Source organism: Mus musculus, chromosome 4 (genome assembly GCF_000001635.26).
Source record: "Mus musculus strain C57BL/6J chromosome 4, GRCm38.p6 C57BL/6J".
Classification (NCBI taxonomy): domain Eukaryota; kingdom Metazoa; phylum Chordata; class Mammalia; order Rodentia; family Muridae; genus Mus; species Mus musculus.
Genome location: NC_000070.6, coordinates 87,074,437 through 87,091,887, shown reverse-complemented (window position 1 = coordinate 87,091,887; position 17,451 = coordinate 87,074,437). Strand labels below are relative to the sequence as shown.

At 41.4% G+C, this 17,451-nt stretch overlaps 1 protein-coding gene across 13 annotated transcripts in view; it reads left to right on the top strand.

The window, feature by feature from the left end:
• Slc24a2 (solute carrier family 24 (sodium/potassium/calcium exchanger), member 2) overlaps nucleotides 1-17,451 on the top strand; it is a 247,529-nt gene that overhangs the window by 138,765 nt on the left and 91,313 nt on the right. For 6 of the 13 annotated variants that reach the window (XM_006538349.3, XM_006538346.4, XM_006538345.3 and 3 more), the window contains one exon: nucleotides 15,731-15,769. The exons of 1 other annotated variant lie outside the window; for it this stretch is intronic. In XM_006538349.3, the coding sequence (XP_006538412.1) occupies nucleotides 15,731-15,769 (39 nt within the window). Of the gene's footprint in view, nucleotides 1-15,730; nucleotides 15,824-17,451 lie in introns of all 13 variants that reach the window. 6 more of the 13 variants (XM_017320436.2, XM_006538347.4, XM_006538344.4 and 3 more) reach the window with 1 other exon arrangement.

The window sequence follows — 17,451 nt, the reverse complement described above, 5'->3', positions numbered from 1 at the left end:
TGTCAGTTGCCCACATACATGTCTCTTTCTGTCAAGTAGGATGTCAGTTCCCAAGGAGGTCTTGGGAACTTAAACGCTACTTGACCATTACTCAAAATGGAAGTCTTATTCCAAGTAGTTCCTTATACTGGTACAAGTGTTCTCTTATGTTGGGGTCCATCCAGGGGCAGCTTATAAAAGCTAATACCATAAAAGCTTATACACAGATGCAGGAAGTGCTGCTGGGTGGTTGGTTGGTCCAAGCTGATTGTGGCTAACTATACAAAAGCAGTCTATTGACTTCTATCATTTGTTTCAAGGGCACAAAACATAACAGAATATGTAATCAACTTGGCATTAGGAAGTTTCCTAGTAACAGCAGAAACACATGAGAAAGTCCCTTATAATGACAGGATAGCCAGGTAATAGTTACCTAGGCCTTAACATTTAACCTAGGCCTTAATATTTTACCTAGGTCTTAAAAACTACCACCCAGGGGTGGGGGCAGAAAGGGGATATAGGCTGAAAAATACAATTGTACAGAGATGTGGTTATAGAAAGGAGAGTAATTGCAGCCATTCCACAAAGCACCACAGCTAATAAAGTTAGAAGCCCACTCAATTAGCTAAAATAAAGTAGTACTTTTCTCAACAAGAGTGTTGTGGGGAGATAAGGAAATAAAGAGACCTGGGAAGGACTCTGTGTTGGCAAAGCCATTTGCAAATGCAAAATAGTCCTTCTTGGAAAGGGAGGAACTAGAGAGATTATGTGCCCATCCCTCTAGGATAACAGCTGACTTGCTCTTTCTTCATAGCTTTGTGAAACTGGAATTTTTAGCTCAAGCTTTGGAGAGATTCATTTTGATGTAGACATTCCAGTCTGGCCACCAGCCATCACTGAGTTTGGAAACCAAGTTGTTCAGTCAGAGATTCTTATCATTTTATTCCTCTTGCATGTTTACTGGGTGCCTGTAGGGAGAGGACTTTACATATGTTGCCTTATTTGATTGGATAATTAAACAGCCCATTGAGACAGCATTCCTCCACATTCTACATGTCTAATTTCTGAGACTTGCATCCCTCAAGCATCCGGCAGGAGGCCACAGACCAAGGAGGACACAGAACAGTCCTCATTGGCAAGAGGACTCTTTAAATGCTGCGTGGCATTCTCCACTGTCACTCTTAACTTTATCCTTCTGAGTTACAGTATTTTGAATATATATATATATGTGTGTGTGTGTGTGTGTGTGTGTGTGTCTGTGTATATGTAAGTACACATATGTACAATAAAAAGTAAGTACACATATGTGTACTTACATGTTCATATTTCATACATGTGGAGTCTAAAGGTAAATGTTAGTGTTTTTTCCTTGATAGCTCTCCATCTTTATTTTAAGAAAAGATACCTCACTGAATCTGGAACTTATCAGTTGAACCAATCTGGCTGGTCAGTGGCTCTCAGAGAGCTGTCTATCTCTGCCTTGAGTCCCTGTGCCCCACCCTAGCAGTAGCCTTGTAGACACCACCATGCCTGGCTTTTCCTGTTGGATGTGGACTCTGTTCTGTTCGTGTGGTGTGAAGTACTTTACATCTCCCCAGCCTTACCACAGTTCTTTTTTATGCTTAATACTTAAAAGTTAGAAATCCCGATATCAAGCCAGGTATCTGGACACATGCCTTTAATTCCAGCATTTGGGAGACCAGGCAGGCACATTTCAGTGAGTTCAAGGCCATCCAGGGCTGCATAGTGAGACCCTGCCCACCCCCAAAGGAAAAAATGTAAATATCAAAGCAAACCTCTTGGGAAATAATTGTCCATTACCAAAAATTGAACAAAACCAAGATTCCCTTAGGTCCTGCAGTATATTTAAATGAATATTTGTGGATCTTCCAATTTGATAAGTACTAGAAAGCATTAGAAGTACTAAGATTATTCTGGCAAACTAATACCTACTAGTAATAGTAAGTTTGCTTTTCTAAAATTTGATTTCTCACAAAACTTCCTAAGAATGTATAGACTGGATTGAAAGGATTCCCTTGGAGCAAATTTTCTTATGCAGTTAAGTGCCAATAATCTGAGCCTTTGTGTCCTCCTGGAGGGTTAAGTGTTTAGTAAACCCACCTGTCCCATAGTATCAAACCCACAAGCACAGGGAACCCCAACTTCTTCACCACCTAGCTGGATGTGAACCCTAGCTTTACCATGTACTACTTCTGTAGCCTTGGGCTTATGCCTTCCTTTCTCTAGCATCAAAATGGGATTAATAATGCTTATAAAGCTATAAATATTATAGGAGCTCTGGTAAATCAAGTGGTTCAAATGCTATGTGTTCTATCATCCATCCATCTATCTATCTATCATCTATCTATCTCTCACTATCCAACAAAAGCTAGCATGAAGCTGGACAAGCCGACTGCCATGCAATGCAGGTCATGTCTCTCTCTAGCCTCCCATGCTGTGTATCTATGACACCAGAAGTGTGGTTGGGAAATTGAACTCATCGGACACAGTATGAACCCCAGACCAATCTGCTGCCGCACTGCCTAGCCTTGACTCAGGCCCAGACCAGGTGCTTCATCATTTTGCTCTTTACTTCCTTCTAACTCTGAAAATGAGATTCAAGGGAAACTACTAATTCCACTAAAGCCAGGAGACAGCTATGGAAGAAACCCTAACGTGATGCTTGGTGTTTCTCTGAGATCCTTGTCTTGTTTCCTTTGGTACTGATGAGAAAGCATACTCAGTAAGCATTTTCAATATATCTAGGCAAGTAAAAAAGGGAGATGTTTATTATTTTCTCACTGCCTTTGTTTTTGTTTGAGGGACTCCCCCCTCATGTGTATTTGAAGCCCAGTGCAATCACAGATGTGAACTGCCCTCCAGGCTACCAGTGTCTGCCCAGGCACCGTTTAGAACAGAGTCAGCAAGAGGTAGCTGATGCCCAGAGTAGACCTTGGGCACCCTGCCTAGTCTGTGCCCACTGAATAGTGTCAGACCATCTGCAGCGACACTCCAGCCTTTTTCTGAAGAGTGTGAACCGACTGAGAGCGTGACAGTGTGTGGAGTGCTCCATGTAGCCTCTGCTCTCCCTCTCTGCCAGATCCCATTCCCGCATTGCAGGCTGTAGACTCAATCGGCTGCAAGGGTCCTGCTGGAGCTCCTCCTTCCTGCTGGTGAGCAGTGATCCTGGGTGTCCTTTGGAAGAGTATCTCCCAGCATCCAAAGGGCAAGTAGTTTGAAACCATCAAGTTCATGATCCTTAGCCTTTTGAGGGCTCCTGGACAGTTTTTAGAATCTGTTGAGTTTTGTACAATTGTACTTCTGTCCCGTGAAAATTCATATACACCTAAAATCTAGCCAGTCTCAGACTTCCACAATCCTCTGCTCCCAGATTTAGAATATAGAGCAGTTGCCCTTTCTATTCTTTCCTTAGAGCCAAGCTGTAGGCAAAGCATTGCACATCTCCAGGCCTGTGTCTTCCTTGTAACAAACTAGCTCCTGTTTTAAAAAAAAAATCATGCCTGTATATAATGCGTATATTTACAAACTTGTGAATAGTCATGTCCAGAGATGACTAAACACCAAACAGTAATCAGGAAAACTTCCTTATGTCAGAGCACCAGATGACTTGGTGGGTAAGGGCACTTGCTGAAAACCCTGATGTCCCCAGTCTGAGCTCCAAGACCCACAGGCTGGAAGGAAAGAACCAACTTCCTGCAAGTTTACCACTGACCTACACGCATACACCATGGCAGGTGCAGGCCCATGTGCGTATACACGCAATAAACAAATGTAATATCAAACCCTTTTGAAAGGCTACTTATGTCACAGCGAAATTTGTGTTTGACTCTCTGTTCTTATGAGCAAGTATTAAAAAAATGGAAAAGGAAGAAACCTGAGCAAGTGCTGTGCTGACACTGGTTGTTTTGCATAGCTACACTTCGGACAGAAGTAGAAAACAAACAAAATTGACAAGTGTTGGCAAGCAACAAACAGGACCACCATTAGAAGGTGTTCACCCGTTAAGGCCATGTGCCTCCCATTACCAAGCACACACACACACACACACACACACACACACACACACATGCACACACACACATACTGACACCCACATGCATGTATACACAGAGTGACTGGCCGCACAGGAGCATGTTTGCACATTCCTCGCATCAGTCAGTAAAACATTCTGGGCTAAAGATATTATTACGTCTATAGTTTGCTTTCAACTATTCAGGAAAAATATACCTATATTCACAAAACAAGTAAAATGTGATTTTTGTGTAAGTGGCAAAAACATGACTGTTCTGCAATTTTCCTTGGATTGGCATTTCTCATTATAAAAACCTTAAAAATGAACAAAGGCACATAATCAAGCAAAATGTCAGCCCAAGTACAGCCTTTGTTTGGGGACTGGATCTCTTTAATCAGCCCCACAGCGCTGGTACATTCTCCACTGCTTATTGGAGTCCTGTCCAAAGACATCCAGTGCCGCCGCCGTTGACTAAACGGTGGATGTTTAATGCTGATAGACACAGCCTTATGATTATTCTCAGCACGTGAGATGCTGTCAGAGCAGTAAGCACCTGCATGTGAACGATGCTCCTCCAGGCTCCTGAAAGCACCTTGAAGAGCTGCCACAGGCGAGCCAAGGCTTGAGACCAGCCATCATTAAAAGATTTTACGTCATTTTCCTCCAACCTTGCAATGGATTTTTAATTCCAGAACTGAAATAGTGCTGAATCTTTGGCCACAAAGATGCTGCTGATGCAATACTGGTCAGTTCTTGGCTGCTTGTGACAGCAATGCAGTAAGGCTTTCCAGAGCACAGCTTTCCATTTCTGTTACTGCCAGGCTACATCTGTTTTCAATTGCACACAATTTCCGCTGTTCTATTGACAGATAACAGATAAGACAGGCCTGGAAGACCGAAGTCACTGCCTGGAACCAGATTTTTTTTTTTTTTAAAGACTAAACTTGTTAAGTTTTCAGCAAATATGACGTGCTATCTTAGTGTCAAACCCCAGCTTTCTCTCTGGTTTTCCTTTTATGTTTTATAAGATTAGATTAATCTCATTTTTTAAGATTAGAAGGATTTGTGACATTGAAAATAATAAAGTTTATTTTTCAAACCCTGTACTTTTTTTGTTCAAAGCAAAGCCAATGACTAAAGCTCTAGGCTTCTTCAAATATCCTATGAAAATCTGGGGGTTATGATTTCTAAATTCATTTTACTATCCTGCCAGGAAGATAGATTCAGAGTGTGGTTTATGTTTACTTGGGGAACGCAAGGAGAGTGATGGACCTGGGAATATGTCCCCTGTGCTTACTTAGCATGCAGGAGGCCTGGGACTCAGTTCTCAGCACTCAAACCAAGCAAGGCAGGGACAACAGGGGAAGGAAGCAGATGGTTTCAAGTTAGACTTTCTGCTTTTCTAGTTCCAGACTCAACCATACTATCATATAATCTGAGGGTAAATTCGTTAACCACACTCACCCCTCTTCTCTAAAATGTGTAATAGATTTGTGGATAGAAGTGCTTAGACACAAGCCCAAGGACCAAAGACCCCACAAGGTGGCAAGAACCAACTCCCAGGAATTGCCTTCTGACCTACACACACACACACCATGACACATGTGTGCCTGCACTTACACAAACACAGAATTGAACACACATAATAACAAGTGAGCATCCATCACCAAAAACGAAGAACTAGACTAAGAATCCCACGATCTTGCATAAAAGGAAAAACTGATATCACCAAGATTAGAAACTTCAGACACAAGAAAAACTTTAATATTTAGAGTCTAATAGGACAAATTATAAAACAGGAGAAATGTTTTTAAAATCAGATGTCTGGTCAAATTTATTTGGGGTATACATATAATTTGTAAGATATAACCCTAAAAGATGTAAATAACCAATTAAAAACAAAGCAAAGAGTGCACACAGTGCACTGAAGAGGTCTACAGTTGACAAATGAGGCCATGGAAAGACGACCATCATCAGAACCATTTAAGAAAGCCACAGGAACACCACAAATAGCCATCGTTGCACTAATTTAAATATCTAAAATAGAAAATCATGGTAATACACAGTGGTGCCCAGAATGGAGAAACCCCTGATCATTGCTGGGGAGAGTGTAAGATGGGACAGCTAGGTACTGTAGAAAGTAGTGTCATGATCCTTTTAATACTAAAACTGCTCTTATCATATGGCCCAGAAATTGCTTTCTTAGCATAAATATCAGATCATTCATGTTTATGCAAAAACTTGTTTGAAATATGTTCAGGGTCCCAGTGATCAAACCAGAGACTTGTTTAAGGATGCCATTGTACACTACTCAAATAATATCTGATGGCTATGACCTACACCTAAGTATCAGATCCAAATATCTCAAACTTCTTTTTCCTCATAGTTTTTCTACCTACTTAAGCATTATCCTTTTTTTTAAAAGCTCAATCCCACCCCTGTGACAAGCAACAAAAAGACCACTCACTGTTCACTAAGTGGTGTTAGCACAGTGTAGACAGAAAATGGAGTATAATAAAGATGTGTAAGATTTAAGACGACCTTGCTCAAGAGAAACAACAGTTCCAGTAAAGCATATAAATTTACACATTATGCCATTAGGACTTATGTTTGTATTCGTTACTTACCATTGCTGTGACCAAATGCCTGACAGAAAGCAGGTTTGGGAAGGGATGGTTTACTGGGGCTCACTGTTTGGAGATACAGTACATTGTGGTGGGAGAAGCTCAGAAGCAGAAGCATGAAGCAACCAGTCTCATTGTGTCTACCCATCAGGAAGCAGAGTTAGGTGAGAGCTGACACTCCCGTGGTTTCCTCTTCTCCCTCTTCTCCAATCTGGGACCCCAGCCATGGCACGGCACCACCCACATCCAGGGTAGATCTTCCCTTCTTAGTTAAACCTCTCTAGAAGCGCCCTCTAGACATGGGGGTGTGTCTCCTCAGTGATTCCAGATCCCGCCAGTCTTCACGATGACATGAGACGCTCCTTCTGATTAAAAACGTTCAAAGAAGGGAAGTTTAAGCTTGTGCCTTTCCCAAGGGTTAAGACAGCAGGGGCCATGTCAGAGCATACATCCCTATGTTGAGGGAAGTGACTTGAGAGGCACTGGATCATCAGAAGTATCAAAGAAAAGAGGAAGGCGATACAGACCAGCGCTGGGCTAACTAAAAGCCATTTTCCTCCCAGCATCCTTATGGACGAGCATAAGGCTCATCTGTTATTGAGCATCCAGTTACTCAGCCTCTAGCACCCACAGTATATAGTGGGAAATAAGGTAAAATAAAAATGTGTGCTGTCAAGAGGATGACCCATGATAGAAAAGAGGGATGAGGTGAATGCAGGACAGACTGGAGACACAGGAGGCCCAGTGCTAAGAGTATGTGGAAGCAGCCATGTGGGTGTGTCCCCCTCAGCTGTGGAGAGAAGCTTTAGCTGCCTCTCGACTTCAACCAAGCACAAAGGAGTAGATTAAAAAGCACAATGATTCCCAACTATCAATACTTGATATTTATGCCTCTTGTTGTTTTCTCCAAAATGTATTTATGCTAACACTGGTATTATTGAGTCTTCAATTTGGGCTGCATTGGGCTGCATTGTATTTATTTGATTCCTGGGAAATCCTAAACTAAATCCAAGGTGTCTCTATTTGTCTACACTTGTGGAAATTGTGTCAGGGTGCTGCAGGAATCCGGTGGGCCCAGCACAAGCAGCATCTCTAGAATGGAAAGTCTAACATGTGAAGGATGCACCCATCGCATCCCTAAGGCTATGCTTTCTCACCACAGAGACTATGAGAAGCTTTCTATAACATATGACCTCGTGGGGCTGCTTTCCCAGCAGACTCTGGCTTTCACATGTAATCTATAAAGGTCTCTAAATAGTACGTTAGCAAGGAACTTTGCTAGCACCAATACGAAAAACTAAGCGGCACTTGAAATTGTATCATTTTCACTTTTATCAGTCCTTTAGGCACCTGCTTTCTCTTGATCCCTAAATTTTGCTGTACATTGAGTTTAGACCTCCACAGATACAATCCTGTTCGTCATATCTGAGTTGTCTTTACCAACACCACTCCACATGAGAGGGCATGTTAAGTCCAGGATTAAAGATCAGTCACAAAGTACAATCACAGACATGATAGATTCTAGGTATCTGTAAATATAACTTAATTTTAAGTGATGTAACTACTACTGGCTCTTTCTCTTTAATTTTATAATAACATATACTAAAGTGTGAGGTCCATGAGGACAGAGATCTTGTCAGTTTTGGTCACACCTGAATTCCTAAAACCTAGAAAACAGCCTGGCATGATATTAAGAGTGAAGTAGGTATTACCAGATAGTGTTAAATGAATGAGTAGCTGTCTCTATTCACATCTCACTATGCAGAGTCTCCATCAATGCTTCCAACATTAAGGCTGACTAATTTTCTGAGCTTGTGTAGAGAGGCAGAGCACTTACCAGAATATCAGAAATTAATTGAAGATTCGACACCCATGTCCTTCTAAATAGACAGGATCTGCTCCTGGCCACAGGGTGAGTGAGGCCACCAGACAACCCCAATTCCTACCTGTTGCTGAGTTATTGAGTCCTGACACAAGTCAAGTTGATGTATAAAGAAAGGCATTTGCACCTATTACATTGTGAAGGTCATAAAAGTATCTCTATGACCCTCCAGAAACAGAAGTTACATTTTAAAACACTGTGGCAGTTGTGAATGAGTCTAAATTACAATTCTGGAAGAGACAAATGACCAGAAAATTAATCTCTATACTTTCTCTACTCTCAAGCACTTGATCACAATTCCCAACAAAACAAATGTGTACATAATGAATACAAATAAAATCTGTCATCATAAATTCCCAACAATTGCTTGGCATCATCTGGCTTTCATTAGAAGTCCAAGTTCATAAATGGTTTTTAATATTTTCGTGGCATTTGGAGCTTTGTTGGTTGCTGCTTTCTTCCCACGGGTTACTGTAAAGAAAATTTCACTTCCTTGTTTTCCAACACTGAAGAAACACCCCAGAGCCCAGCTATCTGAGCTCAGATCACAGCTTTGCCATGGGACCTTGGACAAACCCACCCAGCCCCTATCAGTCTCAGGATCTTTATGTAGAATGAGAGATAGAAGTGATTATAACATCCATTATTTTAATGATTCAGTAAGGTATTTCATATACATTTGGGCTTTCCATGAACTGCACCCTGATTTGCCTAACATATCTTTTGTCCAGCATTAGTATTTAATGAATTTAAAACAGAAATCAGAGCTGGGGAAATGACTCGGTAAAGTGCTTGCTACACAAGCATGGAGACCTGGGTTTGGATCCCCAACACCCACATGAGCCAGGAATATGGCAGCCTGCACACCAGCACTGGGGGCGTGGAAACAGAAGGAACCCTGACCAGCCAGTCACTGAGAGATCCTGACACAGAAACTGAGATGAGAAGTGATAGCAGAAGACATGTTGTGTGAACTTGTCATCATACAGCCACATGTATGCACCATCTGTACACACCTGTGCACAAACACATCACACCACACACACACACACACACACACACACACATACACACACACACACACACACACACACACACACACACACGCGCGCGCGCGCATACCACATCCTCTGTCCTAAAAAGGAAGGCAGGGGCCCAGCTCAGTGGGCTTGTCAAGCACGTGTGAGGCCTTGGCTTTTACCATCAGCACTACAATGGGACAGCGTAAAGCAGTGGAAACAGTGTGTGGATGTGATTTGGGTTCCTAACTAGTCAAGGCCAATGTTCCAGTTTTATACCAGACCAACACTAACAGACGACGTTTGCTTGGCATATCAAAATTGTTCATTAGCAATTATGAGAATTGCTCAAACAATACAATAAAGTAAATGAGCAGCATCTGGATTTTGCAGAAGAAGGCAAGAGATAGCAGTGGTAGGTGGACTGTTAATTTCCTAAATTAAATGACTTGGCATTGGTGCTACGTATCCTGAGCACAGAAACAGCCTGAGGCCCTTCCCTCCTCTCACTCTCCATTTGTAAAACACAGATTACTGTCCTCCGTGTGCCTATTTAATAAGAAAGATTAAGTAATCACTGAAGAAGTGGACCTAAATAACCAGCATGACTATTAATTTAGCCAGTGTCACAGGCATCTGGGGAGCTTCACTTACTGACACAGAAGCACACAGCCCCTGTCCCACCTGAGTGGTTCACTCAAGCATGCCACCTGGTTGCAGTTTACATTGCAACTGTCAGGGACCATGGAAAGCACCGAGGTGAATTCTACCCATAAAGATATTACAACTTCTGCTATTTGGGAGGCTCTGTGGAGGAGCTGGGTACAGATGTACCCGATATAGCTTGTCAGTTCCGTGAGAGGTATTTAAAGAAGTCCTATTTAAAGGGTGGTGCGGATGCCAGTGGAGTGTACGAGATGACTACTTGGTAAGCAAGAAGAAAATATTAAGATGGCTTCTATTTATTTATATCTTTCAAGAAAGAGAGCCAGCCAGATGGTTCATCAGGTAAAGATGCTTACACCAACGTTGATGGCTTGACTTCAGTCCCAGTGTTGAAGTTAAGAAATGGATTATCAGCCAGGTGTGGTGGCAGAGGCAGGTGGATTTCTGAGTTTGAGGCCAGCCTGGTCTTCAAAGTGAGTTTCGGGACAGCCAGGGCTATACAGAGAAATCCTGTCTCGAAAAACAAAACAAAACAAAAAAAAAAAAAAAAAAAAAAGGAAAGAAACGGATTATCACAAGTTGTCTTCATATCTTCATACTTGAGCTATGACATGTGCGTACATACACAACGATAATTACTTAAGAGTAAAGAACTCAGTCTGTGCTTGCTTCATAGTTGTTAGTAACAGGTGACAGATAATGATGTACAATAGAAGGGAGAGAGAGAGAGATAGGTGACAGGTAGATATAAGTATAGATGTTCAAGAATCAATGTTCATAATTGTTCTGAATGCTTCTGATAATCATGTATGAGCAACAGTTGGTAACATTGATCATACACAAGTATGTAAGTTCATCAGTAATAGTCCAGGTCTGCTATTACTCTGGTGCCAGCCTTACCTACTGATCATTCCCAAATTACAGCTTCTAATGATCTTAGTACAGAGTGCAAACTGTGCCTCATCTCGCCTTCTAGCATAAGAATCTGCCCACTTACATGGTAAGCTTCTTTCCAACTTGTGAGGGGACTTTACTTCCCCCATTAGCCAAATTGTGGTGACTAAGCACTCCATGCGTGCCTGCATTAGACACATTCACAGATCATCTATATGTGGACTGGCTTCTTGCAAGTAGGAACCTCTAATCCAGAACCCAGCCAGAGAAGGAAGATGCTCTATTAGAGTGTGAACTTGGGATGGGTTCTCAGCTTTCTGATGCCATACTCCCTGTCCCACTCGTGTGAGCAGCATCCTCCAGGGGAAAGTGTCATAGAACACTCAGATTTTGAGATTCTGTGGGTTCAGACCTGCGTTCTATCTTCTCTCAGTCTTCCACCTCCTGAGAGCCTTGCGTAGAGGAGATATGAGCTACTGACCTCACCTTGCCCATGCTGTGTCCTCCAGAAGGTACAGAGATGAGTTCAGGGGCCAATTCAAGGAAATAGGATCAGTTGTATCATCTCCTTCCACAGATGCCAAACGGGGACATGCCTAAGTGGTCCTGCCTAGATTAGTACTTAAGTCACCTCCTTCTACCCTCATCAATGAATGTGTCTGCTTCCCATAGAAGCCACCCTACTTCCAAGTGTGATTCATAGCCTTAACTACTTGAAGCTGTTATCCCTTGTCTTGTCACAGTACTTTCACAACAGCATTGTATTCTTATCCCCATTTCACAGATGGAGGAGCTAAAGAACAGAACAATTAGGTCACCTCCTCAAGGCCATATAACTGAGAAGAGGCAAAAACCCAATGGCCAACACTGGCCTTGAATTCCATGTGACACTCCTCAGCTGATATAACTTCTCTTGACCAATGATCTGGTTTTTTTAAAAAAATAAAATGCTCTTTAACTTTCTCCAATCAATTTATCTTCTACTCACTCTATTCAGTATTTCTTTCTACTGTTTTCAGATCTCTTTCTACTGCCCCAAATATTTCATGATGATGGAGATGATCTATCCAGACAAATGATAGAAAGGCTTTGCTTCTGGACCCTGAGCTCCTTTGATAACATTTCCTACTTGGGTCATTTCGAGCCTTTCTCCTATCTGATGTCTCTGTAAAGCGGAGCTATGACAGGGATAGTCCATCATTCTGGGCTACCAGCTTCAGGCATGCTTTTTTTTTTCTTACTTCCCTGAAGGATTAACAGAGATTGTGACCTGAGTACACAGTCCAAAGTCATCTGGATGTTCATCTCTTCTTTCTCTCACTAAGCAATTGTTTAACTTCCCCTCTGAGGAATATGCTAGCACCTCATAATAAGAGGGATTAAGAGACGGTCTTCTGTTTAGAGGGATAGGGATTCTTTCCCTCCGAATTCTACATTTGAGTTTTTGTACCTGTTACCTTATTTTCCCAATAGGCTTTGAGGCTTATTCACCTTTATCTGAGAAAGATAATTTAAATGTGTTTTTATTGCAGAAAAGTACATTGACAGAAAAAGGATACACCATTTTTTTAATGAATGTCATTCAGTCAAGTCTCCTCTCACTCAATCCTGGGATGTTAAAATTGATTCCAGTTAAATATAAGATTTGTATTTAAATTACTAAAATGTGGGTCACATTTATGACCAAAAGGAAAAAAAACCCTTTAAGTTTGTCTATATGTCCTTTATTTACAATTCTGCCTGGTCAGTACATTTCACAGGGCATGGTAGATGGTTTTAGAAATAGAAGTTAATGATTGTTGCTGCAGCATTCAGACAGCTTCTGTGTACCTCTGTCCTGTGCCCAGCCACTGACTGGGAAAGCCAGCTCTCGTTTTCCAGACTTGTCTGTTGGCATCTGAAGCCTTCATGGTGACTCACTTGGTTGTATAATTTGCAGGTAATTTCGAGCCAGAGTGAACCACAGGCATGTCTCACTGTGTGGCCCAAAGCAGCTAGACTACACAATATTTGCCTCATTTTCACATGCTAGGAAAAGAGCAGGGAGCAGTAAAGCTGTGTACAAAGTTACATCAAAACTGCGTGTGCCATCCAGTGAAGCCATTTCCCAGCCGGAGACTTCCCAGGTCAAATGCAAAAAGGCATCATTTAAAGCCTTGAGGGGGATTTCTGTCTAAAATCCTTCCAAATAGTTAGAGGTTTTATTATCTGGGGGCAGAGAACTTTCAAAATAATTATAAGTAGCTAACAAAATGACCATGTGCAAGTAGCACTTCTCTCTAAGAAAGATACCAGATACTGCAGAATCCCAGTTGCTCCTGTTCAATGCAGTCACCACATGGCCAATGTGAAGTAATGATGGAGAGGCCCGTATACATTGAATAAAAAAATTGAATTGCAGAATTCTCTCTGACCCTGGCCTGGTTGGCTCCTGTTGGATCTTTTTTGATCACCAGGGCCCCAGCCTAGGACCCTTCAGCATGTCCTTTAGAGAGCATCTTTAGTAATCTGGAGAATTCTTGTGAGTTCTGAAGACTGACTGAACAGACCTCTCCTGTATGTGGCACAGCCTTGGAACTGACCTCAGAAATAGGGCTTTCAAAATAGTGTGGTCTAAATCAATAGTATTGATATACTATCAAGAGATAACGGACTGTGATAAAAATTTAGATTTTTTTTTTTAAGGCACAATAAGAACACCAAGATTGAAGTCTTACTAATCTTCTTTAACATCGAATACAATAAATTTCTCAGGCAATCATGGCTCTGAAAATAACTCTGTGACACCCAAGTCAACCCAATTAAAGCCCCTCTAGCACTGAACTCTAAGCTCAATCAGGAACTCACGGTCGGTCGGGATCATAAGCCTAGGTGAGGTGAGCTCTGGAAATCACTCGGGGTGAGAGGTAGTCTTTATCACATGTCACACCTCTCAACAGACTACATCAAAGCAACAGGTCAGTCCAGACAGGCTCACTGGCCATTGGTATGTCACCTACGTTTACCTACCGTAACCTGATGCATATTCATGTCTGCAAATCACACCTGAAAGGGAAACAAAAACCAAAAAACTAATGATGTCATCTTCTGTTGACATTAACCAATAGCAGCACATCTTGGAAAGGCTGCAGACCTTTCCCTGGAAAGGTTCTTTGCAGGGTCTGTGTGTTAGGCCTGTTCCTTCAGCTTACATACTTTATGATCCTTCTAGCCTGTAAGAGAAAAAAAAATGTCACTGGGGTACAGTTTTTTTTTCCTTTTATTCAGATCCAGAAATATAGTTTTGCTTTTTTTTCTTCTTCAAATAATTTTGTTACATACATTTTTAAAACTTCAGACTCGCAGCTGAGGATTTTTCCTCGTCTGAAGCCCACCCTTTATCCCTCCTCACTCTATTCTCTCATGTTCTGTGGTAGCGCTGGGATATCAGTCCAGCTCATAGTTATTTGCTTCCCATTTAGCCACAAGGTATAAATTTGCTAACTGTAAAGGCGTGCTCTGAGAGCTGGTCTCAATGTATGTCCAAAGGCTAAGCTGGCTGCACTGGAAAATTTCCCCAGAGAGTTAATCTGTAAAATGTGGATCCATTTGTTGAGCTGTCTGATGTAGAAGAACAAAGACCCTACCTTAGAGAAATGGGCTCCCAGGGTGCCTCTAGGAGCAGAGAGAGAAATCAAAAGACAACTTCCAGTTCTCAATATCATTATGTTAATCTAACTCTGAAAAGTGATGCAATCTGGTAGCAACATAATAGTCCAAATAAAGGCATTTGCATAATTTAAAAAAATGACAACTTCCGGTCCACTTCCATTTCCAAGCTTGTCCTTGGGAACTAGGACATCAGAGATATTTTCCTGTGATATTTTTCAAGAAGCCACTGAGTGTTAACCCCCCAAAGAAGATGTTATAGCAAGTTTAGTGATGCCTGCAGGCTGTGCTGAGAAATTATCACCAAGCCAGAATGTATCTGTCTGTCTGTGTCTGACACACACAAGTTCTACGTGGATCTAATGTTTGGAAGCAGAAGGGAACATACATTACATACATGATTCCAGTGTCCAAAAGGCATCTCAACAAAATTAAAGATTATTAAATATTTGATTAAAGGTCTAAAATAGTCAAGTCAACCATATTAAGTACCAAATTTATATGTCTTAAAAATAATATCACACATAGGGCTGGAAAAATGGATTAGCCTAGAAAGATGGCTCAGCTGTTAAGAGCTCTGGCTGTTCTTCCAGAAGTCCCCAGTTCGGTCCTAAGCAATCACATCGGGTGATAATCCTGGTCTTTGATCCAGCAGCTTCATTTCTTCAGGTATTCACTCACCATAGGTGAGGCAGTGGATATAAACTCCCTTCAAAACATGGAAAGTGACATCTCCCTGTAATCCCGTCACCCAGCAATAACCGTTCATGACACTAATTCTTGCAGAATCTTCTCCTTTACTTTTGAAGAAATGGAGTAATAAATATGATTTTTTTTTTTTACCTGTGCGCCTATTTTGACTTAACTCATACGGGGAGTAGAAACAGCCATCTCTGTGTTGGTGATGGTTATTCAATGTCAAGCCTGTGTGGAATCTGTTATTTATTTCTTTGTCTTTTGTCTTTTCCCTTTTTCTTTTATGCAGTCACCTACAGCTGGGGACAAGGATGGGCCAACTTTACCGGTAGGGAGCAGTAGCGCTGCCTGTTCCTGTACCAGTGAAGAATGTGTAGCAGAGGTGGGGAGGGAGCTCTATGCTTGCTAATCTCCCTCTCCCTTGGAATACTTGTAATTTAATACACTGGAGGGGGGGAGCAGGGGGTGTGTTTCTGTCCTACAATTAACAACAAAGTATCTCTGGCATTTACCCACAAACTATTTCAGATTATGTTTCAATTTTTTGAATTCTTTCTTCTATTGGACATGAACTTTTATACATGTTGAAGGGGTAATACGTGTCTAAATTACATTCCAAGGGATGTTGGCTGATACCTGGGCACAGTGTGGAATCCAGCACTTAAGAACTGTTTGCTTTGTGTGTCTGCATGCAACCTCCTGCTTGAAAAAAAAAAATGCTGCATGTGGTGTATAGATTCAGTATATCCAACACTGCCTGAAAGAATGCTTAATGTCTTCAAAGCATAGACATAATTCAAGTCTAAAGAAGATACCCACAACAGAGTTCTTGTGGTTTTCCACAGTGACAACCACAGCACCCATGATTAGAAGGACAAATCATTAGCGATGACCACATTTTCAGTTGCTTTCTAATTAACACATAGCATTTCATATTGTGCTGCCTGGCAAAGAATAACCTTGTGAGGTTTTGTGTTCAACAAACAGTGACTTCATTTCCATTGCATCTAAGCCTGCTACCTCTGCCCCTAGAATGTTTTGAACTTTGCTGATCTGTATCCTCTATAACTAAATGCTATGGTGCGTTTTAAAATGTTGCAGGCTTTTAAGGTTGAAAGGGATGGTCATGAAAATATCTGTGACCCTGTAAATACTTCCCCCATTAACACTCAGAGCAAAGACATGACATTCACTGAGCGCCCAGAGGATACTCTAAACTCAAGGTACAGCTCAAACTCCAGGCTGCCTTTGAAGAGCTCAGAATGTTTTCTGTCACTGAAACACAAATATTCCCATTCATGCATCTTCAAACTCTGCTGGGTTGGGAATACAGCTTTAATAGAACATCAATTATAATAAAATCACTGTTGGTTTCTCCTTGTATTACATGCTGAGACTTTGCCCATACTTCAATCCTGCAACCGGTTTTAGGTTTGCCACCAAATTTTTGAACCATGACCCTTAATAAGAATTTTCTGGGGGTGGAGAGATGGCTCAGTGGTTAAGAGCACCTACTGCTCTTCCGAAGGTCCTGAGTTCAAATCCCAGCAAGCACATGGTGGCTCACAACCATCCGTAATGAGATCTGACGCCCTCTTCTGGTGCATCTGAAGACAGCTACAGTGTACTTAGATATAATAATAATAAATAAATCTTTAAAAAAAAGAATTTTCTGGAGTAAAAGACATATGGTCAGTAACATGGAAATACTGCCAAAGTGGTCAAAATTACCATAATTCTTTTGGGTTACACTGTGTTGATGGCTGAAGTTCTCAAAGAGTTGTTCTAGAAAATATCAGCCTTTCCAAATGTGTTTAATTATGGGGTCTCTTATGGGAAATATGTGATAGAGAGGTTTGGAAGACTTGGTGAAAATGTTTTCATTTTAATTTTTAACAAAAATAAAATCAGAGGATAGGTTTTAATTTTACCCGACCACAGAAAATTTCCTTGTTAAGATTTTAGATCAAGTTCAATAATAATAAATAAAAAAGTAACATTAAGTCAGCC